The sequence below is a fragment of the Salmo salar genome, chromosome 26 (assembly GCF_965601325.2).
Source record: "Salmo salar chromosome 26, fSalSal1, whole genome shotgun sequence".
Lineage (NCBI taxonomy): Eukaryota > Metazoa > Chordata > Actinopteri > Salmoniformes > Salmonidae > Salmo > Salmo salar.
The window spans coordinates 32,185,001-32,200,000 of NC_138316.1; the positions used below are offsets into that span (position 1 = coordinate 32,185,001).

The 15,000-nt window shown below is 43.0% G+C and overlaps 1 protein-coding gene across 1 annotated transcript in view; it reads left to right on the forward strand.

Annotated features, from left to right (window-relative positions):
- LOC106593220 (protein unc-13 homolog C) overlaps positions 1 to 15,000 on the forward strand; it is a 171,348-nt gene that overhangs the window by 20,703 nt on the left and 135,645 nt on the right. Inside the window, exons 4-6 of the mRNA XM_045708288.2 lie at positions 300 to 378; positions 5,046 to 5,051; positions 6,691 to 6,762. Coding sequence (XP_045564244.1) covers positions 300 to 378; positions 5,046 to 5,051; positions 6,691 to 6,762 — 157 coding nt within the window. The remainder of the gene's footprint in view (positions 1 to 299; positions 379 to 5,045; positions 5,052 to 6,690; positions 6,763 to 15,000) is intronic.

Here is a 15,000-nt window from a genome sequence, read left to right on the forward strand (position 1 = left end):
ACACACACACACACACACACAGACAGACAGACAGACAGCGAGAGAGAGCAAGACAGAGAGAGCGATAGAGAGACAGATAGAGAGAGATGGGATATCCCTTGCCAGAATATCCCTAGCCTGGGCCCTCTGGTCAGGCAGGGTAGCAGGGAAACCCGTAGGGTGAGAAAGGAGCATGAGGTATGACTTGTGTGTTAGCCAGCCCTTGTAAATCACCATTCCCCTGTTTAGCCTGGTAGTGCCCCCCTCTACACGGCATTATTATGATATTAATAGGCCTTAAACCTGTCTGCTTCCAACAGAGCTGGCTGCATTCTTTATGGCATTGACAGCATGCCAGATTTACGCCGCAAGAGGACCTTACCTATTGTCCGAGACCTGGTGAGTTATCTGCCTCAACAAGGTTCTGTGTGAGTTATATTATGGCAGGTTGGTGGGACTGTCTGACTGTTTCTACATTACAGAAACGACAGCACCAGCCAGACAAGCTGGGGTTGTGTTGTTGTTCCCCTGCCTGACATTGGAGTCTGCTGTGTTGTATGAGTATGTGTGTCCCCCAAAGGGCACACTATGTCCTACATAGTGCACTATTTTTGACCGGTCCCCTGTGGATCTTGGTCAAAAGTTGCGCACTAGAAAAGGAGTAGGGTGCCATTTGGAAAGGATCGGATGTGAAATCTAACTGCTAGCCTGTCGTAAGTCATCCTACAGTTAGTTAGTGGAGAAAGAGAGAGCAGTGTTATTGAACGCCAGCGTGTTTCATCATATTGATGGGACTGTACAGTTTGCTTTGTGTGAACATATCGTGAGGCCCAGACAACTGAGGCCCATACTTTATTGCAATTTATGGAATATTAATGATGTGGTAGAGTTGTCTACAGTCTTACCAATGGCTTCATCACAGATTGCACCCTATTCCCTTTATAGTGAACTATAAAGTAGTGCATCGTAAAGGGAATAGGGTGCCATTTGGGGGACACGATGTGTTAGTGCATAGTGCAGTCTTCCATGCTGGGATAGGGTTGGCGCCAATTCCTTTCCAATTAAGTCCCTATTTACGTTCAATAAGGATTTTTCTAGTTTTGAATATCAATGAATCACCTAAATTAAATGAATTGAAATGTAATGGACCCCAACCCTGGTAGGATGGTTTCTCTGTTAGTTCAGTCAGTAGGTAGTAATACTTGTGTAGTAGGGCAGTCAATAGTAATTGTAGTACTAGATGTTGTTGCAGTAGTAGTAGTAGTAGTAGTAGTAGCAGCAGCAGCAGCAGCAGCAGCAGTAGTAGTAGTAGTAGTAGTAGTAGTAGTAGTAGTAGCAGTAGAAGTAGTAACAGTAGTAGTAAAAGAAGTAGTGGTAGTTGTAGTAGTAGTAGCAGTGTAGTAGTGTATTAGCAGCAGTAGTAGTAGTAGTAGTAGTAGTAGTAGTAGTAGTAGTAGCAGTAGTAGCAGTAGTAGCAGTGTATTAGCAGCAGTAGTAGTAATAGTAGTAGTGGTAGTAGTAGTTGTATTAGCAGCAGCAGCAGTAGTAGTAGTGGTAGTAGTAGCAGTGTAGTAGTAGTAGTAGTAGCAGTGTAGTAGTGTAGTAGTAGTAGTAGTAGTAGTAGTAGTAGCAGTGTAGTAGTAGTTGTTTTAGTGGTATTAGTACTAGTAGTATTAGTATTATTAGTACCCGTGTTGTAGTAGTAGTAGTAGTAGCATCAGTGTAGTAATAGTAGTAGTAGCAGTGTAGTAGTAGTAGTAGCAGCAGTGTAGTAGTAGTAGCAGTATTATAGTAGTAGTAGTAGCAATAGTAGTAGCAGTGTAGTAGTAGTAGCAGTAGTAGTAGCAGTGTAGTAGTAGTAGTAGTACTAGTTGTTGTAATAGTAGCAGTAGTAGTCGTAGGAGTAGCAGTGATGGGTTCAACTGTTGGTGAAGTCTTTCTTGTGCTTCAGTGTCTGTTTACATGATTCATCATATATTATCTTCCATATCAGGTTCGATTTCTTACCACCCTATTGAGATATTATACATACAATATAACCTTTAACATAGATCATAATAACCATAAAGGGAATTTTATGAAACACACACTCTGAGCTCTTAGTATCCAAGTACAATATTTCAATTTCATTCCTGGCGAAAAAGTAAATCTGGTAGAAATGATAATATATTAGTTTGGTGTTAATTTAAGGCTTATATAGTTTCTGATAACTGTTTATAACACAGTGAAGAACATGAGTTGATGCTGTATTTGTCCATATTTCTCATGAAAATTAATAACCAACAATGTCTTGGTGAGTATGAGGTTGTCGTTGTTGTTTCTGGGGTTTTGAGTGGATATTTGATATTTGCCATTCCTTACACAGACCCATAACAGCTATGGGGGATATTTTTCAGTGAGTTGTCAGATTTCAGGCGAACCCTCCAAGCCCAAACTTTGACATTTTAACTGCTTGTCAGGCAGGAGTTGAACGAACAAGACAATTAGGTAATATTATTTGAAATGTTGACAACTCAACCCAAAAATATATCTATCTGAGGACTTCATTGACTTCTGATTTAACTGTTCTGAGGCTTTTAAATCATTGTAAAAGCAACACTGTAAGAAGAACCTTTTACCCCCCCCCCCCCCCTCCCCGGATGAAGTCAGTAATCACTGTTCTAATTGGTCCCCCCTCTCATGTCTCTCCTCTGTCGATGTCCACCATTGGCTGTGGGATTGCTTCAGGGCAGCAACAGCGATCTGATTGGCTGGGACAGGAGGGATCCCCACCAATCACAGTGGGATGCAAAACATATTTACATTTAAATAGATATTTAAAATGACTTCTTAGCTAACCATAAATATCTCCACACTCAGTAACATCCGAACTCAGGGTTTTAATATGTACTAGTAATGCCTGACTCAGATTGTATTGTTACTTGATAATGCCTGCAGCAACCCGAGCAGAATAGCGGTGCATGTTGACCACTTACACCTACATCAACACTCTGGGTTCATGTAGAGGTGACATCCCCCTGCTTACAGAACCCATGGCTGCCGCAAACATGGCTGAACCAACACAACACCATGGTCATGGATGCCCCATGGATCTTTACCATAGCTGGGCTGTTGACATGGCTAGACCTGGGCCGGACAGCCCGCTGGCTGGAGACCTACTGGGCATGCAGGCTTCCCCAACCCAACCTCCAGGCGAAAATGTGTGCAGGGCACGACCTTGTAGGAAAGGGGGAAATGTGTTGTAGGCACATTTATTCTACATATAAAGACACATTTACATCAAGAGGTTAGGTTGGGTTTCCCAGTGGGCAAAACTCGTTGAAAAGTTATAAACTGGGTGTAATGACATCATTTCAATCAGCGTGATGTAATTACAACCATATTACAACAAGTACATATTTTCCAGTGGAATAAATAATTTGAAATTGTTTCAATAAAACAAGATTACAACCAAACTGGTTATTGTGATGTAATTTAAACCAATATGACGTCATTACAACTATATTACAACCAAGGTTGTTTTGGTTGTAAACTGGTTGTAAGGATGGCATCATATCAACCAACTTTGCCCACTGTTTTTTACTCCAGCCCTGCTCCAACACACCTGATTCCACTAATCAGCTGCCTCATCGGCACCTTCGATTAGCTGAATGTGGTGTGTTAGCTTGAACAGGGCTGGAGCAAAAGCCTGCACCTGCAGTAGCTCTCCGGGAGAAGGATTGGCTCTCCGGGAGAAGGATGATGGTAAAGACTGAGTCAATATTGTCAGCTGTCCATGTCTGCATTTTCCTATCTATCTGTAACGTAAGCTCCTCTAATATACATTTGGTCCAGACCTGTATGTGCTTTAGCCAACATAACATACTGTATACTGTGTGTGTATGGTGGCCATGACAACAGTCTTCATGGGAGTTGGCTAGAGCACATGCAGATGTGGCACCAGGCTATCCTCTAGCACAGGGGTCGACAACCCTGTTCCTGGAGTGTTGCAGGTACTGCAGGATTCTGTTCCAACTAGGCACCTCACCTGACCAACTGAGCTAACTGATCAGTTCAGTGATTGCCTAAAACCATTACACACCTGGTCTTCCAGGCTGGTTAAATGAAAAACATGAAGCGCCTGTGGCACTCCAGGACCAGGGTTGCCTACTAATGCCCTAGTATAAGGATATTTATCTAACTATATCTATCTATCTTCTCCCGACACTCTTGTTTAGTGGATATTAATGTTACTATGTAATGTACATGTTAGTTAGTTAGTGTACTGTGTATAAGTCAGTGGTGTAAAGTCCAACTGGCGTCACTGTAAACGTACCTGTACCTGCGTGTACCTGTTTGTCCTGTTTGGTGTTCGTCTGTTGGTGTGTCTACCAGACTAACTAACGTGCAGAAGTGACAGCGGAAATATTATGATGAAATGCTTCATCCTACAGAGATGGGGCCAGGAGTTCTTCCCAGACCACAAGACATGACCAGGAAAGACTCTGGGCGCTAGCGGTGATAGCTAGCTGTAGTTTTGTTCCTGGTCAGGTCATGTGGTCAGGAAACAAAACACTTGGACCTATACATGTACCTAGACCAACACTTCAAATACCAAGCATGAGTGCAATTCTGTAATGTTTAATGCATGTAAAGAATATGATTCTATAGATTGTAGAACTCTAAATGACTGAGATGAATTGTTCCATAGAGCTGACCTGTAATGCATGTCACAGAGTGTCTAAGCTATAAAGCTCTCAGTTCAACCATGCTGTGGCTTTTCTCTGTGTGACATCAGGGCGTCGTTTGAAATGGCATCCTTTTCCCTTTATAGTGCACTACTATCGGCCCTGGCACCCTATTACCTAGAGAGTGCACTACTTTTGACTAGAGCCCTGTGGGACCTGGTCAAAAGTAATGCACTATATAGACAATAGGCCAAATCCTTATAGAGTCTGGTCAAAAGTAATGCACTTTATGAGGAATAGGGTGCCATTTGAGATAATGCCCATGTCTGCCTGCCAGACAGGCAGCTTCTGATTGCATCTCTTGCTTTTTCTTTTCATTGCATCTGTGGAAACCATCAGGCTATGGTAAGTCAAAGCCCTTTACAAAATAATAACATTATACAAAATATATCTGGGTAAGTTGTTCTATTTCTCTCTGTCTTCACTTATTGTTACGGCCTTGATAATGAACAAGAAGCTCGCTAGAGGTACATTCTTTGTAGTAGACATCCTGAGATGTCTGAATCGGACAGAGAGCTGTGTTTCTGTGACAGACCTGTGTTCAAACACGATTTGAAATCATTTGTAAATAGTTGATCTGTGCTTGATTGAGCTTGCATGGCTTAATGGACCGATAGAATAGTCCCAAAATTCCTAACCCCATTCCCCGACCAGCTTGCACTCCAGAAAGACTAAAGAAAACGGTCAAAATATTTGAAAGATTTCAAATAGCATTTGAACCCAGGTCTACTTCCGTGAGGGTCTGTGATGGCTGGGGCCGGGACATGAAGACTATTATTTTGTTGCTCCATCTCTTATCTTCTCAGTTGGTCTGGCTGTTATGGCCACGAACAAGACAAAGATTAGTTTGTGACACCGTAGTCTTTTTTGCCTCAGTCAGTGTCCCCAAAGGAGAGCCAGAGGCCAGAGAGAGCATAGATAGGGCTGGCTGTGCACAGGCTGATTAAACAAACTAGATTAACCAATCAACAAACAGAGAAGCCCCAGACCAGACAAACTGAGAGAGTGCTGGTTCTTTTCTATCTCTCTCTCTCTCTCTCTCTCTCTCTCTCTCTCTCGTTCTCTCTCTCTCTGTCATTTTGTTTATCTTACAAAGTCATGTATCCATGTCAGATATGCACAGAAACAAAACTCATTTAGTAGTTGAAGATGAGTTTGATCTCTTTGCTCCAGTAAGGTTTAACTGATTAGATATAGACAGGGCTAATCTCTCTGAGCTGACTCCAAATGGCACCCTATTTCCTATAGAGTGCACTACTTTTGAGCAGCGCCCATAGTGCTCAGGTCAAAATACTGTACATTACACAGGAAATATGGCATCCTTGGGAATGCATCCTAATTCTTGCTCTACAACTATAGAGACCGGCTGAAAGTGAGGAGCAGACAGTTATTTGTATGGCAGATACCACAGTGACACGATAGTCAAGTTCAGCATTAGAATGTATGACCCCCCCATGGCCCTGCTTCTAAAGGACAGTGGCAATCCTATTGCAGTGCTAGAAAACCACCTCGTTTGATTATTAATATTGTGTCATGGTTCTTAGTTGCATTAATTTAGTCTCTTCTTGTCTCTCTCTCTTCCTCTCCCTCTCTCTCTCTCTATCTTTCTCCCTCTCTGTCTACACCTCCTCTCTCTCTCTGTCTACCCCCCCCTCTCTCTCTATCTCTCTCTGTCTACTCCCCCCTCTCTCTCTCTCTCTCTCTCTCTCTCTGTCTACTCCCCTCTCTCTCTCTATCTTTCTCCCTCTCTGTCTACACCTCCTCTCTCTCTCTCTGTCTACTCCCCCCCCTCTCTCTCTATCTCTCTCTGTCTACTCCACCCTCTGTCTCTCTCTCTCTATCTTTCTCCCTCTCTGTCTACACCTCCTCTCTCTCTCTGTCTACTCCCCTCTCTCTCTCTATCTCTCTCTGTCTACTCCCCCCTCTCTCTCTCTTTCTCTCTGTCTACTCCCCCTCTCTCTGTCTCTCTCTCTCTCTTTCCCAGACTCTCGCTGCTCGAAAGGCAGGCATCTCGTTCGCCCTGGTGACTAGATCGACCCTGAACAACGAGGACCTGGTAGGTCGCCCCACTCACTGCCTGCATGTAAATCACTGGACAATCAGATCACCCAGGGTTAAAGAGGGGGAGGGACTAATGTGATGGCCATGCATAAAGGCAAAAGCACTGCCACGGTTTGAGGAAGTGAGTGTGTGTGTGTGTGTGTGTGGGTGGGGGGGTGTTAAGGGGGCACACAGAGTTGGGGGTTGGGGGGCTTTGACACATACAGACATGGACCCCTGCAGCCGTGTTAAAACTGTCAGTGTGTGTGTGTGTGTGTGTGTGTGTGTGTGTGTGTGTGTGTGTGTGTGTGGGTGTGTGTGTGTGTGGGTGTGTGTGTGGGTGGGGGGGGTGTATTCAGAGATGAATGTCACAAGAGCTGCATGGCATTGTACTGGAACTGTCCAGGAAGTGTCCAGCTAGAAGATAGATATGGTCAGACTAAATGACTAGATTAGGCTGTTTCATCACTGTAGAGAGTAGATTAGCTATATTAGCTTGTCAGTACAGTAGGAATGAACAGGTCGAGAGTAATGCTTCTGAGAGACAATCTGCTTAATGATGAACACTGCTGTGCTGTGCTGTATAAGAATCAGAAAGAGAGAGAGACATCTTAATCGATGAAGGGAGAATTTGTTTTCCTTTCCGCTGACCTCCAGAGCTTTCTGCTTTAATTGATTGCAATCCTCATCTCCTTCCCTCCCTCCATTCCTCTCCTCCCACTAAATAAATAAAGATAGTTGGATGGGATGCTACATTTCCTAATATCACTAATGCCGTACCAGTAATGCTGTCTATCACAATACAGTCTATCACAGAAATTGGCATTCTTGTAGGTAACAATTACGTTAACGTATAACGTTTGTAGGTAACGTTATTACACTGTTAAAGTAATGTTCATTATATTGTTATTACAGTAATGTTGTTTACTGTATTACAGTTGTGTAGTTCAGTGGTTTTCAAACCTCTCCCCAGGGACCCTCAGATGTTTAGGAATTATGTTGTAGCCCTGAACCAGCTCACCTGATTAACCTATTCAAGGTCTTGATAATTAGTTGGCTAGTTGAATCAGGTGTGATAGTTTTAGAATTGTTCAAATAAATATAATGGCTGGGGGTCCCCGAGGAGAGTTTTGAAAACCCCTGTGTAAACCTCCGCCCCCTTTTGAATTTTTTTTTGCCTAAAATGATCTGAAGCAAGGATATGCATATTCTTGATACCATTTGAAAAGAAACACTTTGAAGTTTGTGGAAATGTGACATTAATGTAGGAGAATATAACACATTACATCTGGCAAAAGTTAATACAAAGATAAAAATGTTTTTTTGTTTTTGTTTTTTGCACCATCATCTTTGAAATGCAAGAGAAAGGCCATAATGAATTATTCTAGCCTAGGCGCAGTTTAGACTTTAGCCACTAGATGGCCACTAGATATCAGTGTATGTGCAAAGTTTTATACTGATCCAATGAACTATTGCATATCTATTCAAAATGTTGTATCAAGACTGCCCAAATGTGCCTAATTGGTTTATTCATACATTTTCATGTTCATAACTGTGCACTCTCCTCAAACAATAGCATGGTATTATTTCACTGTAATAGCTACTGTAAATTGGACAGTCCAGAATTTAAGATTTCTGCCCATATCAGATATGTCTATGTCCTGGGAATTTTTGGTTTCTTACAACCTCATGCTAATCACATTAGCCTACATTAGCTCAACTGTCTGAAGTCAGGTCACCGATCCTGTAAAGGTTAATCAGAGTATAGCTGCAGAATGTGTGATCTGTTGTCCCATGTGTAGCTGCATATTATGGGATCTGTAGTCCTTAGTGTAGCTGCAGATTGTGGGATCTGTAATCCCGAGTGTAGCTGTGGATGGAAAATGTAGTCCTAAATGCAGCTGCATATAATGGGATTTGTAGTCCTGAGTTTAGCTTCATATGGGAGTAGTAGTCCTTTTGTGGTTTTAAGTAGGGCAAGCAGATGTTGGTGTTTTATCTGCTAAATTGACAAAAGAACATCTCTAAGAGAACTGTATCTCAGATTACACTGTAAACACCCATATGCTGCTGAGAGGAAGAGGATAGGGATGAGAGGAGAGAGGAAAGAGGGAAGAGAGATTAGAGGAGATAGGGAGGAAAGAGGATAGGGAGGAGAGGAGAGAGGAAAGAGGGACGAGGGATTAGAGGAGATAGGGAGGAAAGGAGAGGAAAGAGGATAGAGATGAGAGGAGAGAGGAAAGAGGGAAGAGAGATTAGAGAAGATAGTGAGGAAATGAGAGGGTATAAGACGAGAGCAGGAGGAGAGGAGTGGTAATGGAGAGAAGAGGAGAAGAGAAGAGAGGGCATGGGAGAGGATTGAGAAACGGATGAGAGAGAAGGAGGAGAGGAAAGCAAAAAAGCAAGAGAGGAGAGGAGAGGAGAGGAGAGGAGAGGAGAGGAGAGGAGAGGAGAGGAGAGGAGAGGAGAGGAGAGGAGAGGAGAGGAGAGGAGAGCGCAGTGACGGCGTCACAGTGAGCCAGTCGAGTGTCTCTGACGTCATTAATCCAGCAGCAGGGAGATTGACAAGCTAGTCCACTCAGGACAGATGTTTTAGCCAACTACCCTCCTCCCCCTCTCTCCTGCTTGCCCTCCCTCTCTCCCTCTCTTTTATCTATATCTTTCTTCTCTCTCTCTCCGTCTCTTTTATTTAGCACCTTGCTCTCTTTTCTCTCTCTCTCTCTCTCTCTCTCTCTCTCTCTCTCTCTCTCTCTCTCTCTCTCTCTCTCTCTCTCTCTCCTCTCTCTTTTATCTTTATCTGCTTTGCTTTTTGGAGCAGAAAGATCAGGCCAAGGATGACTGTCTGTGTGTCCATCTTCAGAACTGGACATCTCTACCTATAAAAAATGCACACTAACTAGACAATACATTGCCCCCGCACATTGACTCTGTACCGGTACCCCCTGTATATAGCCTCGCTATTGTTATTTTACTGCTGCTCTTTAATTATTTGTTACATTATTGCTTATTTTTGGGGGTATTTTTCTTAAACCTGCATTGTTGGTTAAAGATATGTAAGTAAGCATTTCACTGTAAGGTCTACACTTGTTGTTTAATCGGCGCATGTGACTAATAACATTTTATTTGATTTTATTTTACATTATATACACTGGCGTTGGGAAACTTGCCAAGTTGATATCTACCGTAGTTGGTAATTATTGACTACATATCCATTTATTATACATCTATAAGCATTTCATGAGCTTGTTATAACAGCTCCCAACCACAATATAAAAGGTTAATGAAATATATCCATAGCATATCTATACCATATTCATGTCATACTATGCAAGAGCTCATATTTAGGTATCTTAATAATAGATGCGTTATAACAATGACAGCGTAGTGTCATCATTATGTCTGTTATCAGAAGTGTGCTTCTTCCATACCAGTGTTAGTGAATATGCCAAAAGTCCAAACCATGTTTTGAAAATGATGCTGATATATAGCCTGCACCAGGTCCATTTCCCTCACCGGCCGGTTCGGCCCATGATTTACCTTCTTATTTTTCAAAGCTCCTTGAAGATTCTGCCACGCTGGTATGGCAGAAGCACACTTTTGAGAACAGCCAAAATGATGACACTACTCTGTTATTGTAATGATGTATCGATTAAGATACCTAAATATGAGCTCTTGCATAGCATGACATGAATGCGCTGTAGATATGCTATGGATATATTTTGTTAACCTTTAATAATGCGGTTGGGACCTGTTATAACACGTTCATGAAATATTTTTTTTTCATTAAATGCTTATAGATGTGTAATAAACGCATTATGGATGTAGTCAAAGTAAATCATTACCAAACAGGGTATCTATCCAAGGAAGCTCACATATAGGCCTTACCCACAGATCAACAACATATATGTGTGACAAAATGGGTTTGAACCAATGTCATGCATCTTCGTGCCACAAGACTGTTAGCCCGCTGAGCTAATGCTTAGGCACTGTCACGTCAGATTCGGATGTCTATCCACTGAAGACTGCCATGACACATTATTAGACCAAGATGTTACATAACATGATACATATACGGTAGACGTTTAACATCTGCGGCTCAGCAGCCAGCCAGTAGATATGATGATGACCAGGGTTTCCTGGCCTGGCCAGGAGCCATGTGATGTCACAGAGATCACTTCTCTGCAGCTGCCTCCTCACAACCTCCTCAGATTAAACACCAGTCATTTCTCTCAGGACCCAGTGTATGTGAGTGGGTGTGTGAGGATTGCTGGATGGCCTGTGGCTGTAAGACTTGTTGTCATTAAGGCCCTGTGGTGGCCTGCAGAGGCTGGCTGCAACAGCACCACCTTACATCAGCAGCGAGACCTGTGTGTGTGTGTGTGTGCGTGCGTGCGTGCGTGCGTACGTGTGTGCGTGCGTGCGTGTGTGAGAGAGAGAGAGGGAGGGAGTACAGTAATTTATATTAGAGTGAGGGGAGGGAAGGGATGGAGGAGTGGAGGCTGGGAGAGGAAGAGAGAAAGAGGGAGAGAGGGAGGAGAAGTACTCAATAGCGAAATCATCGTCATGTCAGGGAGGGCAGTATGTCACCTCTCTACGTCTCTCTCACACTGTAAAAGGCAAATTTACTGCACCCATTGATTCTTTCAGAACAGTGGCTGGCAACACTCGCTAGGGATTCAAGCCTCTGCTTTCATTCTCCAGCAGCACGGCTGATCACAGCGAAACACACACACTCATCACACATGCATGCACGCACATCAATTCAAAGAGCTTTATTGGCATTGGAAACATGTTTACATTGCCCAAGCAAGTGGAATAGATAATTAACAAAGTGAAATAAACAATCAGAAATGAACAATAAAGATTACACTCGTAGTCGGCGTTCCATTTCAGGTCAGGGCTCAGTGCAGGCCAGTCAAGTTCTTCCACACCGATCTCGACAAACCATTTCTGTATTAACCTCGCTTTGTGCACAGGGGCATTGTCATGCTGAAACAGGAAAGGATCTTCCCCAAACTGTTACCATGAAGTTGGAAGCACAGAATATAATTCCATGCCGTAGCTTTAAAATTTCCCTTCACTGAAACTTAAGGGCCTAGCCCGAACCATGAAAAATAGGCCCAGACTATTATTCCTCCTTCACCAAACTTTATGGTCGGCACTATGCATTGGGGCAGGTAGCGTTCTCTTGGCATTCGCCAAACCAAGATTAGTCTGTCGGACTTACAGATGGTGAAGTGTAATTCATCGCTCCAGAGAACGCATTTCCACTGCTTCAGAGTCCAATAGCAGCGAACTTCACACCACTCCAGCCGACGCTTGGCATTGCACATGGGGATCTTAGGCTTGTGTGCGGCTGCTTGGCCGTGGAAACCCATTTCATGAAGCTCCCAATGAACAGTTATTGTATTGACGTTGCTTCCAGAGGCAGTTTGGAACTTGGAAGTAAGTGTTGCAACCGAGGACAGACGATTTTTACGTGCTACGCGCTTCAGCACTCAGCAGTCCTGTTCTGTGAGCTTGTGTGCCCTACCACTTCGCGGCTGAGCCATTGTTGCTCCTAGACATTTCCACTTCACAATAACAGCACTTACAGTTGACCAGGGCAGCTCTAGCAGGGTAGAAATTTGGTGAAATGACTTGTTAGAAAGGTAACATCCTGACGGTGTCACTTTGAATGTCACTGAGTTCTTCATTAAGGCCATTCTACTGCCAATTTTTGTCTATGGAGATTGCATGACTGTGTGCTCGATTTTATACACCTGTCAGCCATGGGTGTGGCTGAAATGAATTGACTAAGCCATTAATTTGAAGGGGTGTCCACATACTTTTGTATATATAGTGTAGTTGAGGTAAGAAAGGAAAATAAATAGAGAGATACATTTAGTTTGTATTTACAATGGGATTTGTGTTTCACTAGTGGTAACAGGTCACACATCTAGCTGCTGTGGTAGCACATTGTGGTATTTCACCAAATAGATAGATATGTGAATTTATCAAAATGTGATTTTTTTTTCAAATTCTTTGTGGGTCTGTGTAATCTGAGGGAAATATGTGTCTCTAATATGGTCATACATTGGCAGGAGGTTAGGAAGTGCAGCTCAGTTTCCACCTCATTTTGTGGGCAGTGGGCACATAGCCTGTCTTCTCTCGAGAGTCAGGTATACGCCGGCCTCTCTCAATAGCATGGCTATGCTCTGTACTTAGTCAAAGCTTTCCTTAATTGTGTGTCAGTCACAGTGGTTAGGTATTCTGTCACTGTGTACTCTCTGTTTAGAGCCTAATAGCATTCCAGTTTACTTAGTTTTTTCATTAATTACTTGACACATTGGAAAGAATTATCTTTTTATTTTCTCATGATTTGGTTGGGTCGAATTGTGTTGCTGTGCTGGGGCTCTGTGGGGTCTGTTTGCGTTTATGTTCAGAGCCCCAGGACCAGCTTGCTGAGGGGACTCTTCTCTATGTTCATCTCTCTGTAGGTGATGGCCTTGTTATGGAAGGTTTAGACATGCTTATAATGGCTCTTTTCTGTATTTTTATAATTAGCCGGTATCATCTTATTCTGCTCTGCATGCATTATTTTGTGTTTTACGATGTACACAGAGGATGTACTTGCAGAATTCTGCATTCAGTCTCAATTCGTTTTTTGTCCAAGTTTGTGCTATCTTGGTTGGTATTCGAGTCCCAGACCTCACAGTCTGAGAGGGTAATGGGTTCTAGAACTGATTCAAATATTTTTTGCCAGATCCTAATTGGGATGTAAAACTGTATGTTCCTTTTGATGGCGTAGAAGACCCTTCTGGTCTTGTCTCTCAGATCGTTCACAGCTTTATGGAAGTCACCTGTGGTGCTGATGTTTTGGCTGAGGTAGGTAATAGATGTGTGCTGATCTCGTCCTACTGGTAGTCGTGTCCGTTTTATCACACTTGATACTCATAATCAGATCCACTTGTGATCGGAAAACCCAGAAATGAGCTTTAAATGCCGGTAAAGCCTATACTTTACTGAGCTATCACAGCTCAGAGTACATTGTTATGTTCCTTCACTCATTCACACACATTGTTCAAAGGTAAACGACCCCGATAGATGAAAATGCTCATTTACTTACTTAGCCCTATTCAATTATCAACGAAATAGGCTAATAAATTGCCTAGTGCATGGCTAGCTACTACTGCCTGCATTTGTTCCAGACACAGATTTAGATGAAGGTAGGCTAATTCACTTGCCCCATCTATTGTTTCACCTTCGAGAGGAGCAACACTTATGCATCAACATTTGTACAATAAAAAAAAATATCTAGATTTGTCATTTTATTTTCTAATGACCTGTCGCTCGGTAAACATGCCTGAGGAAAATAAATAATTATAGCAAGCGAGCATGGGCTTGGATCACGACATAGCGACAGACATCGCCAGCATTGGAATAATTATAAAGACAGACAAAGTAGGCCAACTAAACAATGCACAGTAGTCAGATAAAAACAACCATATGGCCTCAGCAAAGTCGACAGGAATGAACTAGATGGAACAACAATGACTAGCTATGAATTGTGATTCACACACGATGTATGGAGAAGGGAAGATGAGTGACTGTGAGTGAGTGAAACAGAGTCGCTTGTCGGTCTGGGGAAATGAGAGCAGAGGGAGAGCGGCTTGATCTAATCCAATCGTTTCAGCAGGCTCAACCGATACCCCGCCCGTTTCTTTAAATACAGAATAACTAGCCAATAGTTGTTTAGAGCACACATCACATTGTTTGAGTGCTGACAACTGAAAAGTATTTGTAAACTTGTAAACTATTGTAACTTTCCTGAACCAACACTTCCACTAGATCCCCCTCCTCCTTCTAGCTCTGACTTTGCTGATAACTACTTTATTGAGGAAAAGTGTACTTACTCTGCCTGTGATATGTGGTTGTCCCACCTAGCTATCTTAAGATGAATACACGAACTGTAAGTCGCTCTGGATAAGCGCGTCTACTAAATTACAAAAATGTAAAACCAAATCTCGGTTAGAGTCCCCAAAAGGCTAGAGGTGGCGCTGTGTGTGTGGGTGGGTGGGTGTCTGTGTGTGTGGGTGGGTGTCTGTGTGTGTAGGTGGGTGTCTGTGTGTGTGGGTGGGTGTGTGGGGGTGGGTGTGGGTGTCTGTGTGTGTGGGTGGGTGTGTGGGGGTGGGTGTGGGTGTCTGTGTGTGTGGGTGGGTGTCTGTGTGTGTGGGTGGGTGTGTGGAGGTGGGTGTGGGTGTCTGTGTGTGTG